At 46.3% G+C, this 23259-nt stretch overlaps 1 protein-coding gene across 3 annotated transcripts in view; it reads left to right on the top strand.

Moving 5' to 3' along the window:
* Positions 1 to 23259, top strand: part of MARCHF3 (membrane associated ring-CH-type finger 3) — a 137718-nt gene that overhangs the window by 95194 nt on the left and 19265 nt on the right. For all 3 annotated transcript variants that reach the window (XM_059174460.1, XM_059174459.1, XM_059174461.1), the window contains 2 exons: positions 6813 to 7056; positions 10137 to 10341. In XM_059174460.1, the coding sequence (XP_059030443.1) occupies positions 6869 to 7056; positions 10137 to 10341 (393 nt within the window). In that variant the 5' untranslated portion in view covers positions 6813 to 6868. The remainder of the gene's footprint in view (positions 1 to 6812; positions 7057 to 10136; positions 10342 to 23259) is intronic.

The following is a 23259-nucleotide window of genomic DNA, read 5'->3' as shown; positions in this document are numbered from 1 at the left end:
GGGGGCGGGGAGCCCGTTATTATTTATAAGTGTAATTCAGCTGTTGCCGTGTCTTTGAATGCACAGGGTAGTTGTGGGATTTTTAATTGCCATTTTCATCTATATAATTAAAATTAAATGAAAAAATGGATAGCCTCCAAAATCCGAATTAATTTTATGAGCACTTCTTGAGGGGAAAAAATATGTATAAACATGATAATTGTTACTTGATTTGCCTTCAGCACGACTAGAGGATTTTTACCTGCCTGAAGAGAAAATTAGTAATTTTAAATGAAAGGAAAAAAAAAAAAAAGATTAGTCTGATACTCCTGGTGCTTCTTGCGGCTGAGAATCAAAAATAATAATGCGGATGGGAAAATGATAAATAACTCTGGGTATCACATTCAGACAGTACACTGTGAGATTGGAGCTCTGTGGATCCAGCTTGCCTCATGCCAGTCTGGAATTTTTTCCTTACCCATTGGTTCATCACCGGTGTTTACACATTCCTCAAGAAAATGTCTTTACCCGCAAATCCAAACCTCCTTCATGCTCGGAAACAAGCATTCCGCCTCCTCCCTCTGCTCTGCAAGTGTGACAATGCACACAGAAGCGGAGAATAAGGAGAAAACAAAAAGGCAGGGTTTTTTTGTGTTTTTTTTGTTTTTGTTTTTTGTTTTAAATCCATTGGGCCCGCCAAGGTTGCCGTCTCTGGACTCCTGAAGCGCCTGACGGACATGTTTATAAAGACCCGGATGGTCACTTTATTTGGAATGACAAACTCCCCGCTCCACATAATGAGGTCAGTGAAGCATCCAGAAAAGAAATGTATAATTTGGTAGCGTGGGTCTGTAAGCACAGCCCTGCCGAGACTATTTAAGTTTAATGAAGCAGCTACTTTGCCGCTACACACTCCTAGTGAATGGCCTCCTTGGCGTGTTTTTGAAAACTTAAATGTTGCTGGTAATCATGTCCCAGCAATCTCCTTGGAGAGCTTTTGTGCCCTGTTCTCAGAAGAAATATGCTGCTTTTACATGTTAATGGTTTTGAAATTAGTCATTTGCTCCATTTTCACTGGGAAAGGAAGGTCAGTGTGTGATTTCCCGCCTGCCTTCATTTTCTGTGCATATTCAGGAAACTCCAAGTCCGTTCATGGCATGCCGTGCACTGTCTGCTTATAACATGCCTCAAAAGCCGGGGAAATGTTCTATCAAAGAGTGTTCCTATTCTCAGAGACTGTTCTTAGAATTCTGAGGCTAAAAGTCTCCCTCAGAGGGGAAAGTTCCTGGATAGGCCATTATTACTTTTTTCCCCCCCTTGTTTCAATCACTGACCAACATGCACTGTCCATTCATTGGTCTCATTGAGGAGGCCTTGCTCCCTATGTATGCAGACCTCTAGGAAGGCTAAGGGATGTTTTCAAGATGCCTTCCTAAAGCAGTTGTTCATGTAAAACTAACGTCAGGCTTCCGAATCCTGGGCCAGTTTTAATGATGTGCAACTCTGGGACCAGAAAGACTGCTAGCCATTCTCCCAAATTTAGGGCAGTGTCCCCTGAGTAAGCAAGGGCATGATGACTAGTGGAAAGGGGCCATGTCCTCATGGCTCTGCAGCTCCTAAGAGGGTCTGTGGAACCCTCCTCAGGTAAAGTAAAGTCAGACTTGAAATGGCCGGACTCTGCACCATCAGAAACTTCAAAAGAATAGCCACTAGTTTATTAAAAAAAAAAAAAAAAAAATTCTTGGAGTGGATAAAAGAATGAATAAATTTGCTTCTTGATTTGCTTTTTGACCAACTCTGGTTGTGGGGGTGACAGAGGACCCTTCTAGAACATATTGAGACCTGAGGAACCCACTTCTTAAAAATCTCTGGCTTTGTGTGAGTCGAGTTTGGAGGTCCATGCTTGCTGTAGACTGCCCCTCCAGGCTTGGGGCCTGCTCAGTCCACTGCTAGGCAGCCTGCCTGACCAGGTCAGTGCCGCTAACACACATACTCTTACACTCTGATGTTTACCTGTAATCCATGATAATGTGTACACCCCAACAGAGATGCCAGCCTAACGGATTCCACCCCAAAACAGCCATATTGTCCTAAATCTAAGAGATGAAAGTCGACTGGTCACTGAAAATGCAGCTCTAATGGAAACAAGCCTGAAAAGGAACTTGAGCATAGCTTGCATTCTATTTTCCAGTATATTTATCATGGGCTAGATAAGGGAAGGTCATAGTGGCTGCTGTAACATATAACCCAAGGATCTCCGGCAGAATAGCAGGTTCTCACCACCTACCCTCACTAAACATTTTCATGGACAAGGGAAAAATCTGTGTTCAAGGATCTGAACAGACAGGTCTGGGGAGAATGAGGAGAAGTGCATGAACAAGGAAGAAGGTGCCTCCATGCCACCTGCCAATGGGATGGAGTGGCACAAGGGTCAGAGCTCAAGCATGATCCAGGAGGACAGCACGGCAGAAGCTCACCAGCCATAGGGGATGATGGTTTTCAAAGATAGAAACGTAATGTCGCTCAGCTTACAGTAAGAGCAGGAATGAAGGTAGCTGTGGCAGTAATTCGCTACACGTGACTCAGTCTAGGTCACAAAGCATGTTCACGTTTATTATTTGAGGCCTTACCAACACCCCTACCAAGTGGCTCAGGAAGTATTAGTGCCTTCATTCCAAATATGCAAGAAATCTCAACTGTGGCTCAGAAGCTGAGTGATAGACCCCAGTGATAGACCCCAGGCTTGGGGGCCCTGCCTCTGAGAACAGAACTTCTTCCCCTAGCTCTGCAATCCTCCAATTTGCCAAGAGGTTCCAGGAGCTGCTGGGGCCAGAGGGCAGTGGAGGTGAACAGAGCCCCCTACCTCCCCTTCTCCGGACGCGTCCTGCTGGTGCCATCCATGTTCCCATGGAAATCACTTACCAGAGGCAGACTGTTCAGAAACATGGCAACGATTAGCTGCTGCCCGGTTGGTTCCTTGCTTTGGTGAAACCTGAACTCCGTCCTTTAAAGGGGTCACAGTTTAACAGACAGGCCTTTTGTATCTTAACAATGGTCCCATCAGGCTTTCTTTCATGGGGCCATTCCCTCCTCTTTTGCTATCTTCCTCTCGTCCACCTAGCGCCGCCGTTTTCACTGTGTGCAGCTGGACTCGGCCAGTGCCAAATCATGTTTTATTCGCAGCCTGAGAAAGCAATTAGACAAGCAGTCAAGCCTGGCCAACAAAGGACTTGTCCTACCAGTGCAATCTGATGTTCAAGTTTACAGAGACACGCCACCCCCCACCGGGGCGGTGTTTTGGCCCTGAGAAATCCCCGAGAGCCGAATTCTTGGGTGAACTAGGAAGATACTCTCCCACAGGAACAGCAGTGTTGATAAGAAAGCAGTTGAATGGTGCTTGAAATTTTGCAGGAAGATCAGTGGAAGCCCAGTTAGGCTGCAAACCGACAGCTCAGCTCTTTCTAGCATCCACAGCCACCGCCTGCTGTTTTCCCAGGTGGCTCTGAAGGAGACAGGGAAATGCAGCAGGCCATTTGTCACTGCCCCAGGTGCAACATATGCAAGCCAACTGGCGCATGCGTCCTGCCGAGGCTGTCTCCTGCTCCAGGCCTGGTCCAGGCCTCCGGATTTCCTTTTGACTGAGACTGGGGAGAACGACGCTCCCATCTCTCCTCCTCCACCTGAGGAGATGATGAGATCCGCTCTTGTGGGGTCGGAACCAACTCAGCCCTTCCCACCAAGACCTCAGATGTCTATGCTCCGTATTAGCCTTTACACGCCATTTGCAATTAAAGATGTGGTCTTTTAGAAGCAATGGGAACTCATCACGGGCATGCCAATCTTGGAATCTCAAGGTACTTCTGGTGCTTGGTGGCCAGCAAATACGCCAATATGTTCTTCAGTGAGTGCCAGACCAGAGTGACTCATCAGGCAGGTCCCCAGTGGGGTCCAGGGCTCTGAAGGAATAGCCCAAGAGAAAGCAAGCTTGAGGAGCTTTCTGTCCCTTTAGGCTCAACTCTGTGCCCGGCACCCACTATGAAGCAAAGAAACGGATCAGATGGCCTTTGATATCTCTTTTGCCTTTGAGAAGAGAAATGAAGTCCATCACCCAGAAGTGAAATTACAGATATAAAATAAGTTTAAAGGGGACTCTAGTTCTAGAATTGTTAAGGGCATTTTTAGGGCAGATTTAGGTCGTATATTTAGAATGGCTTCCTTTGATGAGAACTTAATCTGTGTTATAAGTGAATGAACTTGGGGACATTGTGTGCCTAAGCGATGTCCTTTCACTGGGGCAGTCTAACTCCTCCTGACAGCCCTGGTCCCCTTTCTTCCCTCTGTGCATCCCTCCTCTGGCTCCCACCTGGTCCATCGAGCACAGGGAGGGAGGGTTTGGTCCTAAGAGTTGAAGTTACGCAAAACCCAAAAATAGCTCTCAGTGCATGCAGACATAATGATTCCATGCAGCAAGAAGGTCACTGTGTCTGCTTTTCCTGCCAACACTCCCCTAGCTCTTCATCTATGGCTGCCTTGTGAGGCCAGAGAGCTGTGCCAGGAAGTTACCCTGGGTGACTGGGAGGCATTATGAGAATTTATAATAATGTCAGTGGGGTTTTAGAAGAGCAAGCCAGGGGAAGGGGATTAGGTGCAGTTTTAGAAGTTGGGGTTTGAACATCCTTCCGTTCTGTGGCCTGAGAGCTACCATAACTCAGTTACTTTAAAAAAAAAAAAAAAAAATCTGGCCTCTGCTACAAATCAACTCCACCCTGTGAACCCTGCCAACAATTAGAAAGATATCTCTGCCGAAAGTTTACCGTGGTTATCCGAATGGTGGGGTTATGAGTGAGTTGTGTTGTTTTCCTTGTATTTTTCTGTACTTTCTCTAACATACAGTTTCTGGTTTCGGCCATGTAAAAAGAAAGAAAGGCAACAAAACCTATTTAAAAAACAAAACCCTATAGGGGTGCCTGGGTAGCTCAGTGGGTTAAAGCCTCTGCCTTTGGCTCAGATTATGGTCCCGGGGTCCTGGGATGGAGCCCCTCATCAGGCTCTCTGCTCAGCGGGGAGCCTGCCTGCCCCTCTCTCTCTGCCTGCCTCTCTGCCTACTTGTGATCTCTGTCTGTCAAATAAATAAATAAATAAATAGCAAAACTAAACAAGCTAATCATGCAATTGTACCCTTGTATGTTACTGCCTGGCAGTTGAGAAGCCTGTGTCCTCACATCATGCCTCAGGTCAGGGCTGGTGTCCAGAATCCCCTCCCCACCACCAGCTTCCAAAGGTGTCCGGCAGAGAGCAGACCACAACACAGAGAGGATTTGTGTCAGCCAAGGACAGGAATGGGAACATGCTCGAGTGAGGCCAGCCAGATACCACAGCAGCAAGGAGGGGATTCCCTTCCCGTCCAACTGTCTCTGATGTTCAGGCCTCCCTGACATCCTGCGTGTTGGGAGGGAGGGCATCAGTTCATCTGCAAACACTGCGTTCTTCTCCTAAGAATATCCATTTGATGCACATTATTCTGGAAGTTGGGAAGATCCTGTTTTCCAGACCCAGAGGGATCAAGTACTATTTAATAACTGGGAGAAACAGACAGCAGAAAACAAGCTTTTGAAGAATTCCTGAAGTCCTCCTGGGGCTGTGGGATGGATTTGCCTCAGTTTGGGGCCTTTGCCATACAGTCTGCTTACTGATGTGAACTCAGTCCAGCAACCAGTCCTGCATCTGTCTACAGAGTCTGGGCCCTGTTGGGCTCCAGCGCTTGAGGGGAGCAGGCTGGGCAGAAACAGCCATACTTCTAAAAGTGAGATGCAACTCTTACAAGTTTCTATAACAATCTCTATTTTTCATGCATCATGTGCAGACTTCTTACTGGATACAGTGCTGTTGCTCATACCAGCGGGTATGACTACTTTGAATCTGAGGTCCAGTTCAAGCCCATACCACCCCGACTGGGGACAGAATTCTTTGCAGGCTATTTGACAGGCTTATGTGTCAGGGAATGGATTGTTGTTAACAGGCAGTGGAGCTCTCATCCATCCTCATTTCTTGCATTCTTCTGTGTGATTCTCTATGATGAGGCAGTATTCCACTAACAAAGACTTGATTCTAATATTTGATGGCGATATCCATTAAGAAAAAAATGTAACAAGCTCAAACAACTAATCACTTCCCATGAATAACTATTTAAGACAAGGCTAAAATAGGTTAAGTTTTTAAAGGAAGTTAATTGTCACGATACATTAAGTAGATAATTGTATTATGGGACACAGATACAGCAACAGTCAGAAAGGTGGACGTTAATTGATTCTTTCGGGCCAATAACTGTCCTAGAAGCTGCTATTTCGCCAGTCTTTTTTTTTTCCCCCCTTTCTCTCTGTTTTTAATCTTAGCATCTTAGAATGAAGCCGAATGGGGAATAAATTGCTTACCAGAAAAAAGAGTTGCAACAGGTTTTAATAATGATTCTAGTAACTTTGAGAGAGTGTCAACAAAGACTTATTGCTTCTCTGGCAACAGAGCAGGGGAACTGCTTATCTCCTCTTCAGATTGGGCTCCAGAACCATCACGCCCTCCCCTCTCCAAGAGCGGGGCTCCTAAATGTTTATGGACACCGACACGCTCATTCTTCCGCTCATAAGCACGTCCACGCTGTCTCGGGGGCTCTGTGCGCGTGCGCGCGCGTACCTGACCTGGTAACCAGACGAGGCGCCGCTTCTAGGCTCCCCCTGTTATTTATATTAAATAATGACATGATGATGTGGGTGGCCTGTAATTCCCCCGTTTTCTGTTAACCACTCTGCCCAAGTAAACTATTTCCTGATCTCTCCTAGATGGAAATCCTCTATGAACGTGGAAGCCATTAGCAGAGTAATTGCTGTCTGTTACCATGACAACCAGCCGCTGCAGTCACCTGCCTGAAGTGTTGCCAGACTGCACCAGCTCGGCTGCGCCTGTGGTGAAGACCGTGGAGGACTGTGGCAGCCTAGTGAATGGGCAGCCACAGTATGTCATGCAAGTTTCGGCCAAGGACGGGCAGCTGCTGTCAACAGTGGTGCGGACTCTTGCCACCCAGAGGTAGTACCGCTATTAAAATAATTGAATCTGTAATGGATCCGACGACTCTCTGTCAGATGGAGAGAGGCCAGAGGGAACGTAATTAGCGCTCAGGTCTTTGTGTCAGGTGAGAGGAGGTGCTACCCAAGTTCTCTTCTCGCCGTTTCTATAGCGATGGGGCATAAAGCTCAAATTCCCCTTGTTGAGTTTTCCTCTTCAAGTCAAACCTACAGAGAGAGTCAGGCAGGCAAAGACCCCACAAAACACAGGGTGCTTTCACTGTGTTTGGTATGTGGACACTGCCGTGGTAATGATGCTCTTGTTGCCAGGCGCTAACAAAGGTGGCCCTTTGTGAGGCTTGGAGGAAGGAGGCACCTGATTTCAGGTGACAGAGCTGAAGTGATTAGACTTGTGGGCACAACTGCTGAAGAGACACTCCTGGTGCTTGTGCCAGTCAGCGCTGGCTGATGGAGCACCGCCCGGGGCTTCTTCCTGGGTGAGCCTCTTCTCTGGCACGTCCCCATTTGGGGGCCTCTTCTGTGGCCCCCTCCTTTGTGCCCCATGGGCCCCCCAACTTCTGAGCCTTCCCAACACACCCTGCCCTACAAGGTCCTTTTGTTCAAATTATCACAACTTGTCTCCCCTGAATGAGGAACCGAAGAGAGGCCAAAGGCTCCAAACAGCGCAGAGATGGCTCATCCAGGCTGGCACTTTGCCCCTGGAGGTCTCTCCTCTTATGCTTTTGCTCTCCAACGGCAGACTGAGAGCCATGGGCTGCCCGGCCAATACATGCTCATTGGCTTCTCCAGCTTTCCGTCAGGATAAGTAGGGACAGGTCTGACCAATAAACGTATGGTGGGTATCAACACTGGACCTGACCTCTGATACCAGCACCACTTCTGACCCAGAAGCTTTAGGCCAGTCACTCACACACTGACTGCTTACCTCGGTCGGAGCAAGTCAACCACACCCTACAGCAGAGACCCGGGCCCACACGCACCTCTGGCAGGACTGCTGGCAGCACCAGAGCATTTCCTGTCCCAGCCTGGACATGGTGGCCACCAGACATAGACTCACACCCTCGTGTATCTTGGAAACGCTGCCCATACATCTTCAGCCGATTGGCACAGTTTTTGCTAAGGGATGAAGTAGAAAGAAGTCAATATATATTTTCCCACCTCTCGAAAAGCTTCTAACAACTGGTTAGGACTCAGAATATGACAAGGCGATGAGCATCAATGCTCATCTCTGAACTGAGACAGGTCACTGTATGTGTACCCAACACCCTGGCAGCCTTGAGACACTGTGTTTAGTCAGGAAGAACAGGCTACAGAGCTAAGACGACTTAGACCTGTGAGGCGGGGTGTGTTTGTACACATGTGTATCAGGGGTTTTCACATGTTCTCATCACAAGGTCGTATAAACCAGATTATTTCCAAGTTTCACACACATTTGACTCAGTGGGAATGAAGGAGCCAAGAGGAGCCAGAGAAATGTCAACTCCTTCATCTTTCTTCTCCCAGCCCTGAGTGGGTCCCACTTCCGGGCAAGCAGAAAGGAAGTCTTTTCCTCGTTTAATCCCCTTTCAGCCTTCACTCATTCCCAGGATCATCCCAGAAAGGCCCATGGGAAATAGTGCTTCCATGGCTGTTTCCATTTGGCTCATACATGGTGTCAAAGAGAGCAATGGGTCCAGGTCAGGTGGGGGCAGATAGAGAGGCTGGTCCTCAGGCGGGCACATACAGGGATAACATGGTTTAAAACCAAAGGCCTGGACGCCTGGGTGGCTCAGTTGGTTAAGCAGCTGCCTTCGGCTCAGGTCATGATCCCAGCGTCCTGGGATCGAGTCCCACATCGGGCTCCTTGCTCCGCGGGGAGCCTGCTTCTCCCTCTGACTCTGCCTTCCACTCTGCCTGTGCTCACTCTCACTCTCTCTCTGACAAATAAATAAATAAATAAAATCTTTAAAAAAAAAAAAAAGCCCAGTAAAGGACAGTATGAGAAGCGATACAAGATGATGTCTATCTGAAAGGAACAGTCTTCTCCCAAGACACAGTATGCACAGGAGCTGAGGCCATCTTAGTTTGAGACCTTCATTGACCACTAACTTCCCTGATGAGCACTACATCATTTGATTTTTTTCCCTGACCTCAGTTTTCCTGTAAGTGAAAATAGTCACCATTAACAGCACATTTGCTGCATGCTGGTCCTTATTCTAAGCTTTGGATTTGGGCCATCTTTTCTCATCCTCACATCACCTACGGGGAAGGCAGGCACCATTCTTTGCACCTGTGTTGGAGAGGAAGAAACTAAGGTACAGAGAGATGACTGACTTGCACCAAGCCCGCCAACTGGTAGGCAGCAGAGCTGGGGTCCAGAGCCTGCCTTATGAACCACCATGCCTTGTGCCTTCCCAGAAAGCACAGAGATGGTTTGTCTTTTTCCAGATTAATGGCAGAGCTCGCGACCGAGGCCATCTCCATAGGACATAACTCATTACTTGCATTCAGCTAGTGCCCATAGCGTCCCAGAGAGCATCCTTGGAAAGCTCCAGGACCACCTGCCCTCAGCTCGGTGCTCTGGGTCAGACGGCACTTCCGTGTTAGGGCTTGAGAGTTCGCTGCCAGTTAACCTGCCTCCCCTCACTCTCCCACCCTAATGAGAGAAGAAATGAAAAGAACCTCTGAGTACCTGAAAGTGTCCTGGTTTGGTTCAAAAGACACAATTTTCCTAGAAACTGCAGCTGATGTCATTTCAAAACAATTTCTGTTTTTAATGTGAGGGACAGTTCTTGTTTTCTGATTGGGAGTTTGCCTGAACAACATCCTTGTCCAAGACAAAAGTAACAGGCTACTCACATTCACCCACTCTCAGCCCTGGGCCACCCTCTCCTTCTTTATATCGGCAACAGGAGATGCCCAAGGACCCCGGCCCTGGCCCCCACTGCCATGTACACAGAGTGTACCTCTAGGGTCTGAATGCAGGGGTCTGTTTGAGCGGCTGCTGCTGGGGAAGGTCTGAAGGACCCAGAGCCAGAGGACTGTCCTCATGGTGACGGCGTCCAGCCTGGTGAACAGCAGATGCCCCTCCTTCTCTTGCAGCCCCTTCAATGACCGGCCGATGTGCAGGATCTGCCATGAGGGCAGCAGCCAAGAGGACTTGCTCTCCCCCTGTGAATGCACGGGGACCTTGGGGACAATCCATCGGAGTTGCCTGGAGCACTGGCTGTCATCCTCAAACACCAGCTACTGTGAACTCTGCCACTTCCGGTTTGCAGTCGAGCGCAAACCCAGGCCGTTAGTGGAGGTCAGTAATTGGGGCACATCCTGAAAACTTCACTCTAATGAGCAAATGATGTCTGCTTTTATGCCCGAATCGCAAACCGGGTGCAGCTCAGTGAAGCACAGCAGTAGCAGCATGTGAAAGTGTGTGTGTGTGTGTGTGTGTGTGTGTGTGTGTGTATGCATGTATGTGAGAGAGACACAGAAGCAGCTCACACGCTCACTCCGGAGCCAGCAGTAGAAAGGTGATCTCTGCGAGGAGACAGGAGAGGGCAAGTCAGTGTGAGGAGAGTGGGGAAGTTGACAGAGCTGCTCTCCCTTTTCCCATCCCTGTGAAGTGGAACAAACAGATCCATCACACTCTACCCAGTTTATACACCATCTGCCCAGTTTGAAGCAACAGGTAAGTGGGCATTTGGGTTGCATAGCCTGAGAGGTCTCTGTGGAAAAAAAAGAGGTGCAGAGGAAAATGGATGCCAACTCAGCCTTCTGGGCTTTGAATAAGTTCCATAACCTTAGGTAAGTTACTGTGAAGCTTAAACGAGGTAAGATTTCTAAAGCACTTAGAATACCAAGTACATATCCAAGTGTTTGAATTTTTAAAAAAAAATCCTGTAGGAAATTATACACAAGCTTCTTTCAGCTAATAGCCTAGCATTGGAATCTCTTTTCTTTAAAAGGCAGGCATTTCAACCCAGCCATTAAAATGGTAGGACGCTCTTTCATATTTTAGGAGCCACACATTTCTACTTTAGGCCAAGGATCTAGTCCTATATTAGCTAGAAGCAGCAGAAAATATCATTAGGCTATTTTGTCCTCTTTCCTACCCTCAATTTCTACCGGTCAATTAAAAATTTGATATTAACAACAATAAATATTCTAATGTATTATGAGCCAGAGCTAATTGAAAGAGACCAAGACCAAGATTATGGGCCTCTAATCTAGACCCACTGATAACCTCCCCCTTCTTTAAGCAGCTGACCTGGCAGAACTTTGGCATTAAACTAAAGCTAGAAATCAAGATGCCCTTCTTGGAGACTATTTAAAACAGGACATTAGCTTCTTGGCCTTATAGCTCTGGAGAGCTCTCATATACCTGGTCTCCTGTTTGACCTTGAAAATTTAATCAGGACCTATAAACTAGGGCCTGTTTTAGCTATGACTTACTTGCCAAATGGCATGAAATTTATTTGACTTGCCTCAATACACCTCCGCTTTAAGACTCTGGATCGAGTGACCTCTTAATTTAGCAGTCTTGCTGCTTGACATCCACTATCAGAAATTCCTATTTGCAGAGTGCCCATCAGGGATCTGGCCCCATGCCACATTTCTAGGATTTCAGAACTTCTCTGCAGAGGCAGGAGTGGGGGGTAAGTATAATTAAACGATAAACAAGGGGGGTGAGGATGTCTCAAGCTCAAAGGCAAAAGTTAAAAAGAAGCCTATTTCATCTTTCCAGAAATTGGAACCTCCCCAAGTTGATATTGCACCTTCTCCAGGGAAGCTATCTTCCCAGAATAAAAACAAAATGAAATTAAAACAAACAAACAAAAAAACACAACAAAACAACCATGACACTGCTTTAAAAGGGCTATAGTCCAGTGGTCTTTACTGGTATCATCCCAGTAAAGAAGACTCTTATTTTCGCTCAGTAAAAATCCCAGTGTGTGTGTGTGCATGTGTGTGCTCGCATGTACACGTATCGGTTTTGCCCAGCTGACTCGCATGTGTGGAATCACCCAGTGAACCTCTTCCATCTTGGAGAGGAAAACATGCACCCAGACACAGGGGTTCTTCAAAGCTGCTTATGCGAGGCCACAGACTCTGGGATCTTAGGCTGCTGTCATTACACAAGGAATTGGGGCAAATGACCTTGAGAATGTGTGAGGTGCTCTGTAAGATTTAGGGCCTTGCCTACAAAAACTTTACCCAAACGGTCACCGGTGGTGAAATTTTCATTGCACAAATGGAATGTGACATTTTTCAGAGTTAATGATGATTGAGCAAGTTGAAAGTGAAAGGCAAACCTTCTCAAGCCGGGGGAGGCTGGCCGTTTGATCATCCCATGGCGAAATGAACTTGCTGTTTGACCATAAGCCATAAAAAGAAGTTGTCTTTGGTTTCTCAGCTGGAGGACAAATGAGAACCAGGTGCAGGCAGATTTTTCAACAAATGACATTACTAATTGACTTTTCCACTCTTACCAAAGGGCAGGTTTTTTCATACTGAGCTGTGCTTCATATTTTTATCTCAAGGTAACCATTCATCTTTTTTGGAACATCAGCAAAACCCTCCTATTTGGGTTAAGCATTGGGCGTATTGTTACTTTACTTCTCATTTGCACTCTTTCAGTTGCTTTAATCATTTTTGTATCTACCATTGGATCTGCCTTCTCATTAAAGCAAGAAAATTCTATAACATTGAATTTCAAAATCAATGTGATAATAACAGCTTCTTGTTTACTAGAGGAAGCAGTTGAAAAAGTCATTTATAAATGTTATTTGTCAGCACCCAGGCGTTAACATTGGTCAGAATCACCATCACACCTCAAACTCCCACTGTTCAGGGAACTCCCCCAAGTCCCTCATTCAGCATAGCCCTCATCCCCCTGATCACCACCGCTGTTTGGAAGACACTACGCCACCCCTTCCTTTCCTACACTCTGTGCCGCCAGCAGCTGGATGTTCATTTTTCACAGATCAGAAACCCAGCGTTTCTGTCTCCAAGTTTCTATTCATAAAGGCCAAATCAGTATTAGCACCTCCAACCTGGGCATTATCTCCTCACTTAACCAGTGCCCAACATGAGACACAGCTCAGTTTCTCAGAGCTGCTGTAGGGAGGGGAGGGTGAGTTAGGGGCTTCCCATGATATCCTTAGTCCCTATAAATACTTTAAAAAAAATACATTCCACACTTAAAAATGAGGACACCCTTCGATATAATCCTTTGATATGATCATCTTCTCGAGGTATAAATCTCAATAAGATGATTTCGCATGTGCCTATCTACTAACCTACCTACCTCCATGGGAAGACTAAATCTTTTAGTGTCCTCTAGTAAATTCATTGCCAGTTTTACATCCTAATTTTTTATTTTTTTTATTTTTATTTTTTTTTGCTGCTAAGTAAGCCAGTATGATAACAAAAGCTAGTTTCAACCCAAGAGAGCTTCATTGTAGTCATCTGGTTTACTCAAATGTGGGTGGATTTCCTCTAGTCCAGCATCTTAAAACTCTTAAGGTCTGTGTCAATTAGGCAAAGCTTGAAAGGGAAGCATTCACACTGTACATAGCAAAAAAGGAAGAGCAGATACAACACACATACATCTCACACCTCCACGGGTAGCACTTCTCTCCTCTGAAGCCGGCGTCTTTTTCATTGATGATGGAAAATTTACCCAGTGGCAATTTGTCAGATAAATTAAGCCCAAGAATAATGACCTGGTAGAATGCAGTAAATAGACAGCCACTAACCGTAAAAGGATTCGCTGAATGACCAGCCTGGGTGGTTTTATGGGCTCCTTCCTGCTCATTTTCAGTTTTCCTCATCTCTCTCTGCAAATTGAACTCTGATACCATTCTTTTACAACAAAGGGGAAAATACAGAAAACCAATAAAAATACCATGATGCGTTCCCCAAAATGTGTGCCTTGACTGCCGCCCACCACTGTGATTGCGTGTGTGATGGAGCAGTTTGCCAAGGAAACCCATCTTATTATGTGCAAACAGCGTGCTTGCAACATGAGTTTCCACTGATGGGAGTATCTGGCACTGGGCTCTCCTAAGACATGTATCAGTAACACCCACCCTTGCCCGGGAGACTTATGAAGTAATAGATCAGCTCAGCACCGTCCTGATTAAAATGAAATAGCCAGGAAATGGTGCAAATCTGAGGCGGGGGAGGGCTTCCTAGGATCTGCTCTTCCTCTGATCACAGAGACATGGTGATTTTTCACAGAGGGAGTGATTAGGTTTCCGTATTCCTAGTTCCTTTACACAGACCCAGTTGATTGATAAGAATTGTAGGAGCAATTTAAAAGCTGTTCCCTGCGACTCAGAGGTTTAGCTAAACTGAAACTGAGAATGTTTTCACACAGATCAGTTACTCAGAATAATGAGATGTAAAGCTAGAGAGAGGAGGATTAAAGTGTTTTTATCCTAAACTTTTTATTTATTTTATATATATATATATATATATATATATATATATATGTATTTAAGTCACTGGAGGAAAATGTTTCTAAAGTGTGCCCTGGATTCAGTGTAATCTCCCGCTACACAGCAGGAAGCCGAGCTGAACTGCTGTAGAGAAACCACTTTGTACCTTGGCATTTGCTATTTAATAGATTTAAGACTTCCCTCAAACCCTCTTAATAAGTATGTATCAGGCTTAGGTGGCGACATCGTTGGGCTCTTATTATAGTGGATTTGGTTTGCTTTTGATTTTTAATATATCCATTTACGTAAAAACATGAGCTTTTGGTTTCAGAGCAGGCAAATTCCTCTCCGCAAACCCCTGTGGCATTGGGGTAATTAGGGAATGATACCACAGGGTACATAAAGGGATTCGAGGAGCTTCCCAGGCGTGCGTACCGCCTATTACATTCGTCGAAGGCAAGCTGGCAAGCTCCCCTCTTCGCGCCAACCCGTGAGCACAGCCTAGTAAGGAAGGGGGTGGGCCCATGATCCCAGCATGAGATGGGCAGTCCAGAAGCACCTACTCATTAAGTCAATGCCTGACTGGAGAACCTCCCTTCCCCCAACTACAAACTGTCTGTCATACTTTGGACCTGTGGTTATAAATCTAAGAAAGCGACCATGGCCTTATGGTTCAAGCCAGACACGGCTGGACGAGGTCTTCCGGGAGACCCACCAGCAATGCAGCTTCGAGCCACACAGCCCACAAGGAGATTCTGACCAAGCCTGGCTCCCGCTCACTCGCTGGCCCTCAGGCAGTTTTGGAGGGAAGGGCAGGGGGGCGCAGCCCTGTGCGTACGCCAAGCAATGAGGAGAAAACACTCAATCCAGGACTCCGCAGGAAACCGCTGGCCCAAGTTAGAAGAGTATGGTTGTGAGTAAGGCACACGGGACCAAATCTGTAAGTTTCTGGCCCAGCTGGCCTCTGCCAGGCTTTTAGGAATCCAAGCACTATACAAACATGGCACCATAGTCTTAGAGAGAAAAGCTCCTATTAAACGTTTGGTAGATGAAGGCACGGGCTTACCCTGGTTCTGTGAAGCCAGACTCCATGGGTGAAAAAGTGAAGAAAGTCTCATGCACTGCTCTCGGCTTCTCCCTCCTACTCTGGGTCCTATTCCGGAGGGACAAAATGGACGGCAGGGTCACCCCCTGGCATCTGTGGAGCAGGGTGGGAGGGCTTTAGTTGAAACCACCAGGAGCTCCCACTTCTCACTCTCACTCCCAGTCTAACTGCCACCACCTGAGCTCAGGGCAGGGGAGCACAGTTTCTGCCCGCTCTGCCCCTAGGCTGCCTAGTCCCTCCTAACTGGAGGCAGCTCTCTGACCTGCTCCAGGTGAGGCTAAGTTCTCACAAAGCAGAGGAAGGGCTTGCGGCATTGAAAGACAAAAAGAGGGGAGCATGTTGAGGAGCCCTGTGTGTCATAAGTCATGGATAGTAGAACAGAGGCCCTCCCACTGAGTGAAATCTGGGCCGGTGACTTCACCAAGCAGGGCTTAACGTGCTAACTCTGGCCACTGGCCTGTAACTGTAGTATATCCTGCACTGGGCTGGCCGCCCACGGCCTGCAGTGAAAACTTGGACTAGTCACTTCTCTTTATGTGTTAGCTCCTCCCCAACCAAGTAAAGCCAAGCTCACAAACTGGCTTGCTCACTCATGCACACAGGTGTGCTTTTTGCCTCAACACTTAAAAAAAATTTTTTTAAGGATTTTTATCCATTTATATGAGCAGGGGGAAGAGCAGGAGAAGCAGACTCCCCACTGAGCAGGGAGCCCAATGCGGGATTCAATCCCAAGATCCTGGGATCATGACCTAAGCCAAAGCCAGACGCTTAACTGACTGAGCCACCCAGGCACCTCAGCCCATTTATTTCCCCAAAGAATTTGAATACCTGTAGGTAGGATAAGCACTCCCAGTTCATCCAGGCCTTGCCTCTTGCTTCCACCCAGGCAGTGCTTTTCTCCTGCTTGCATTATCTGCCGCCATTTACCTTTGAGATTACAAAATTGGGTGATTTCTCCCACCTGTCAGAGTTTTCTGATACTACAAGCATTTTTTTTCTACCAGCATCTTTCTGTCAAGGTAGTATAGGCTGAACCTAAAAATCTCCCTCCTATTGTTCCCACATTGTAAATGAGCTGAAATGCCTGAATCACAAATCACAAATTCAGAATCACAAAGCAGATGAATCACGAAGAGAAGGCACACCAGCATGGATGGGGTTCCGGCACCTGGCACTTATAGCCCCCCTATGTGTTGGCCAGGCACTTCCTTAACCTCCAGTCAGGTCTCTGGACAGGCTGCCAGCCCGCACCTGGGCCAGTGGCACCATCTTTGGGGCTGGCCAGGGGGGTGACATCCCTGCTCACCGAAGTCCCAAGATTCTACATCCCGTAGTCGTTCTGTCTTGAATTTTCTTCTTGGTTCTGGCGGCTAATTTGGCGGTTGCTTCGTTACTTAAAGCTTAGTACAAAGAAGCTGTTTTAAGGTGTCTATTAAATTCACAGCTTGCTTCATTAAAAATCACTTCATTAAAAAAGCAAGCCAACCGAAGTGTTCCCATGTCCGTGCCAGATGGAAGGGAGATCACTGCTTGGTGCCGGTGTTTTCAGGCCATCCACTGCTGGTACAGGCTTAATTTGGAGGGAAAATCCAGCTTCATGCATAAAAAGAATTACATGACCGGATTCCATTATTTTAAATTGTACTGATCCTTGCAGTGAACTGGGTTGAAAGACAAATGAGAATCCATGTTCTGAAGAGGACCTTTGGCAGTCCAGCAGCTGCTCCCTTCCACTGGCTCACTGAGGACACAAAGATGCAAAACGCCAGGAGTCACTTCAACCAACTTTAAAATTTTCATTCGCTATGTTAAAAAATATGAAGGAGGGGGCGCCTGGGTGGCTCAGTCAGTTAAGCGTCTGACTCTTGATTTCAGCTTAGGTCATGATCTCTGGGTGGTGGGATCGAGCCCCACATCAGGCTCTGCACACAACGCAATGTCTGCTTATCTGCTCTCCCTCTGCTCCTCCCCCGTGCTTGCTCTCTCTCAAATAAATAAAATCTTTTAAAAAATAAAATAAAAATGCAAAGGAGGATGAAGAATAATGTGTCAAACAGGTGCATCTCCACCACCTAGAATTAACAAATCTTAGCATTTTGTGAGTGACAGACCTTTGCAGGGACAGTGAGAAAATGGCTGTAGTCTTCACTAATTCACCCTCAGGTGTTCTCAAATACAGGAGAAGACGGAGCCAAGTTTTCCTTAAGCACATGTGGGCCAAGAATAAGAAGAAGTAAACAAAACGAGATAATAATGCTGCAATATCCCGGACTCTTTGTCCTAACTCCCAACGTAAGAACAACGGCTAGCACTGGCCACCAAGAGGTTCACTTCTTTGAAAGGCAGGCAATTAGCAGCGATTACGTGGGAGTTGGGCGTGGAGTGGAGTGGAGGTGAAACTGTCCCTGGGCGGCTGGCAGGAGAGCTCTGTAAAGGGGAGTCTGAGAGAGGAGCACTGCCATGTCACCGAATGACTAAAGCTGGTGATCATCTTTCCCTAAGTCCTGCCAAAACAACAAGGTGCAGTTAGCTCACAGCAACTGCCCTGTGCCGGTACGTGTCAGGTTGAAAAGAAGGGAGACATTGATTGCAGATTTCAGGTGCATCGCTACCGACACTGCTTAGGGCCCCCCCACTGGGGGCTTCCGCCAGCCCTTCTCTTGCCTCTTCAGTTTTGTGTCAATAGCTGACACTTTTAACTCCAGGAAAAGAATACACGTTATTAAACAAGTGACGGTGCGAAATATTGTGAGCAGTACATGATTATAGTTAAACGCTGCCTAATGAACAGTTGTATTCGAATCAGCAAAGCCGAGAGGTGTCTTCACTCAGGCAGCGGGAGGTCAGTGGCTGTTCATTGGCAGAGTGATACGCTGTATGCCTGTTTGTAGGAGAAACTTCGCTTTTCAGAAGAGGCACAGATCCTGACGGGACACCCAAGTCCAGGGGCACTCACTAATTTCATTTCGAAATTATATTCGAGGATACAATTATTTGTATCCTCAAAATTTCACATGCCAATGTGTCTTTTTTCTTGAGTTATTTACCCATTTCCAAGCAAAGGGGAGCTATGGCATGCTATACTGCTCATGTATCATCTGATTCCCATGTCTCTCTCCTCATACGGATAGTATCCTATTTTGTAGGTAAAGAAGCTGAGACTTTGAGATGGTAAATCACTCTTTAGAGATCTCAAGTACTTTCAGCCACAGGGCTAGTAGGTGGAGAAGGCAGAAGAATCCAGGTCTCCATGACCCCTTTAGTCCTTGGTGTCCCCACTGTCCCTGGCTTCTCCTGTCCTGACTTGAAAGTACTTCTTTTCTTTTCTCTTAAGATTTTGTTTATTTATTTATTTATTTGTTTGTTTTTAAAGATTTTATTTATTTATTTGACAGACAGAGGTCATGAGTAGGCAGAGACGCGGGCAGAGAGAGAGAGGAGGAAGCAGGCTCTCTGCTCAGCAGAGAGCCCCGATGCGGGGCTCGATCCCAGGACCCCAGGATCATGACCTGAGCCAAAGGCAGAGGCTTTAACCCACTGAGCCACCCCGGCGCCCCTTAAGATTTTATTTATATCTTTAACAGAGAAAGAGGGAATGAGAGAGAGAGCACAGCACGGGGAGCGGCAGACAGAGAGGAGGGAGAAGCAGACTCTCCCCTGAGCAGGGAGCCCGATGCGGGGGACCCTGGGATCATGGCATGAGCCAAAGGTAGACACTTAATTGACTGAGCCACCCACACGCCCCAAAAGTACTTCTTTTCACTTGTTTGTTGACATGAACACGCACACACACGCACACACAGAGCCGAGGGCTTCTCCACCTATAGCCAGCCTTCCTAAGAGACTAGATGTAGAGACGATTAAAGCCCTGATCTCCTCTTGACCTTGAATTCCCCTATTAAACCAAAGCTGCTAAAGCGATGGGAAAGTGAACGGGCAGAGCACAGGATTTCTAACACTGTGAACCTACTCTGAACAATGGTGGATACATGTCATTTTGCATTTGTGCAAACCCATAAAATGTACAGTACTAAGAGCGAACCCTAACATAAACTCTGGACCTTGACTGGTCACTAATGACGTGTCAGTGTAGGTTCATTGACTCTGGGGGGGTGGAATATTGAGAATCAGGGAGCCTCTGCAGGTGTGCAGTCAGGGGGCATATGGGAACTTAATTTTGCTATGAACCTAAAATTGTTCTGAAAAATAAAGTCTATTTGGGGCTCCTGGGTGGCTCGGTTAAGCATCTACCTTCAGCTCGGGTCTTGATCCCAGAGTCTTGGGATCGAACCCCATGTGGGTCTCCCTGCTCAGTAGAGAGTCTGCTTCTCCCTCTCCCTCTTCTTCTGCCCCTCCTCCCTAGCTCATGCTCACTTGCTCTCATGCTCTCTTGCACACGCTCTCTCTCAAATAAATAAATAATCTTTAAAAATTAAGTCTATTAAAAAAATACAAATACACACACAGACTTGAGCTGGGTCAGATTGAGAGTGGGAGAGTGGAATAGCTTTGCTTCTCTGTGCCTCTCCCCCCAACCCCCCAGTCCGAAGTGGCCCAAGCTCTTAGGTACAGCAGCCTATTTGGAGCTGGAGACATCATTCTTCATTACCAAGGACTTTACACACCCTTTCTTTGTCTCTTCTTATCTGGTTACTCCCTCTCCACATCTGAGTCTTCATTTACTGAGTCATTTGGTCCCCTGTATCTTCTGGGATTTCCCCTCAGGGAGAGAAAGTCCAGTGAACACGATAGTGTTAAGAGCCTTTTCCCGCCTTTCGTGAACGGCCCTGAAAGCTTATCTCTCACAATGCGATTGTCCGAGTTTGTGAGGGAGACTTCTTTAAAGACTGTCCCCTAGACCACTCACTTTGGTAAAACTGGTTTTGCAGCACATATAGGACAACGCTGGCCTTTCTCTTGAATTATTTGTATAATTGCCTCATTTCTTTGCTTCCCTTCCTTCTCTTTCACGACAGGTGCAGCAGATTTGGGGAAAGATAAGAAGGAGCCTATCGGGTCTGGTGGGGCTTGGGTTCCCTCCTTCATTTTTCACTAACTGTGTATTTCTGTACCTCATCACCTGCCTGCCTGCATGTTTTCAGAGAGGAGCCGGTGATATACCATCTGATAAAACTCTTCTTTGCAGTCCATTATTACAGAGTTAGAGGGACAGATTTGCACCGCAGTGGACATGTGAGAGGAAAGTTAGGATTGTATGTGTATAATGCAAGGGCGAGAGAAAACTCGTCTAAAGCTTTTAGTTTACTGAAAAATGGGTTTAATTCTTAGGTACACCATTTAGGAAAATGTATAAAAATCTGCTTGTGAAGATTGAGGTCAGATTAAAGGAAGAAAAGGAAATACTTTCTACTCATTACTTGATCATTGCTTCACCTCCAGCAATGCTGTTAGAAACAGGAGATTAAAATAAATGGTGAGGTTCACAATCTTTTTGGGCTTGGAGGGAAAACGGCTAATATAGTATATATGAAATGCTGGCAAGTGGTTGCAGTGGGAACATTGTAAAATAGAATTTATAGGCATTTAAGGGCTTTTATCCGGGAAGAATCAGTAAAAGCAGAAATTGGGAGATGAAGGGAAAATATCCACCATCCTAGAAAATAATGCTTCCGCTCCTATTTTCCTACATCTAAAGCCTCGATCTTTGCATGAAAAGTGGGAGATGCAAGGAGAAAAGGCATGATAGACGGGAGGAATAAAATCGCTCTAATGTTTTTCTAAACACTGACTTATTTAAAATCTACAACTCTAATGTTGAAACCCAGAAGTCATCCATACACCAAAATATACACATTTTCAGCTCTTTGGAAGGACATACCTGACAGATACAGACCTGAAAAATAACCCAATTAGATGAAGATGTGGCAAAGCAAAAGGAACACTGAACCAAAATTCTCGCAAGATGGATTCTTTAGCAGAACGTATAAGACACTTCCAAGTTTTTTTTTACCAATGGGCTTTTCCAGTCTCAGATTTTACAAGCAGCTTTATTTGAGATTTAATTCATGTACATACAGTTTCCCCACTTAAAGCATATGGTTCAGTGACACCTAGCATATTCAGAGTGTGCGACCATCACCACCGTCCCCTGTAGGACATTTTCATCACTGAAAAAGAAACCTCCTCCTTCAGCCTTCACTCCTGGGTCCTCCCCCCTTGCTCCCTCCAGCCCTGGGAAACCACTGATCTGTTTTATGTCTCTATGGATTTTCCTATAAATGGAACACTACAATAGTGGTCCTTTCTGATCGGCTCCCTTCACTCAGCGTTAACGTTTGCAAGGTCTAATCTCAGATTTTGCAGAAAATACAGCTTAATCTTCCTGGCTATCATTTTATGTATTCTTGGTCCCTTCCAAGTATCCTTAATATACAACTCCTACTAGTTATCACTGACTGAGTGCTTTCCCTGAGCCCCTGTTTTAGACACTTAAACATCCTGTGTGTGCAACCGTCTCCATTTTAGGAAGCAGGGCACTGGTACAGAGATGTCAGTGGCTCTTTTTCCTCTTCAGGTGTTGCCCCTTCCCTATCACAGTTTCTGAGCTGAAACCCTGGTCTTTTCTCCTCTTTTATTGTATGGAAATAATATGCATATGGATTTTTTTTAATATTGTCTGAATGCTTTCCATCTCTGCTCTGTAGGAGTCCTTTTCTTCCTCTAAGCCCGTTAATTTAATTTGGTTGCTTTCGTGGCTCTGTTGCCCTGCAGCCGTACAATTAATTTTTTAAATATCACATTTTGTACCCTAGGTTAATTTTTTTTTTAAACCAGCATCTAAGGAGAAATTATGGATTCTTGGAGACAGTCAAATCCTACTATTGACCCCATTCTTCAATTTTTCGAAGCTCAGAAAGTTGACTTCGACCAAGCGGTGTCTCAAGCCAATTTAAGGAAATGTTCTAGAACACTCTTTCTTCCCCCTCAGATCTGTTTGAGGAGCTGATAGAAGCTTGAACTCTCTCCCCTGAAACTTGCAGGCATCTGGTGTTCAAATACAGTCTCCAAGGGCTCTCAGGTTTTCCAAAGCCCTGAAACTTAGTCAAGGACCCCTGATCTGGAAAGACAGTCATGTAGATGGCGAGGGAACACGTAGGTTTTTCAAATGTGTCTCCTGCACCCTCACAATGTTTTGCACATGGGAAGTAAGGGAAATTTCTCAACACTCTGCAGCCAATTCCCTCTTCCCTGAGGAGTCGCGTTATAATTCTGTGGGTGCCACAGTCATGCATATGATTTGCCAGTCTTGAGGGAAGAGCTGGTGATTCAGGTATGCACATATATGGGACTGGGCTAGTTATTAACTCAGCTTCTCCCACGCTTGGCTTGGTCCTGCATGGGGACCTAATAGGACCACATGTCTCTGGATCACTCAAGCTAAAAATGTCTGTGTGTCTCCCAACTGGAGTGGAGCTTTCCCACACACAGCCAGCTGTGCTCATCCAGCTGGACTCTAGCTTGCCCTGCAATAAATGCCAGTCCTTGATGCCGCGACCCATGTCAGTTGAACTGTTGCCCCTGCCCCTTCAGAACGTCTTCCCTGAAGACAGCTCTGTGAGATTTGTAGCAACATGGTCCATAAACAGTCACCCGAATCAAGAGAAGCAATGCCAGTCAATACCACCATGCCATAGTTCTGCCTAACATTTTGATATTAAGC

The sequence above is a fragment of the Mustela lutreola genome, chromosome 5 (genome assembly GCF_030435805.1).
Source record: "Mustela lutreola isolate mMusLut2 chromosome 5, mMusLut2.pri, whole genome shotgun sequence".
Classification (NCBI taxonomy): Eukaryota; Metazoa; Chordata; class Mammalia; order Carnivora; family Mustelidae; genus Mustela; species Mustela lutreola.
Note: the sequence above shows the minus strand (reverse complement) of the source record. Positions and strands in the feature narration are given on the sequence as shown.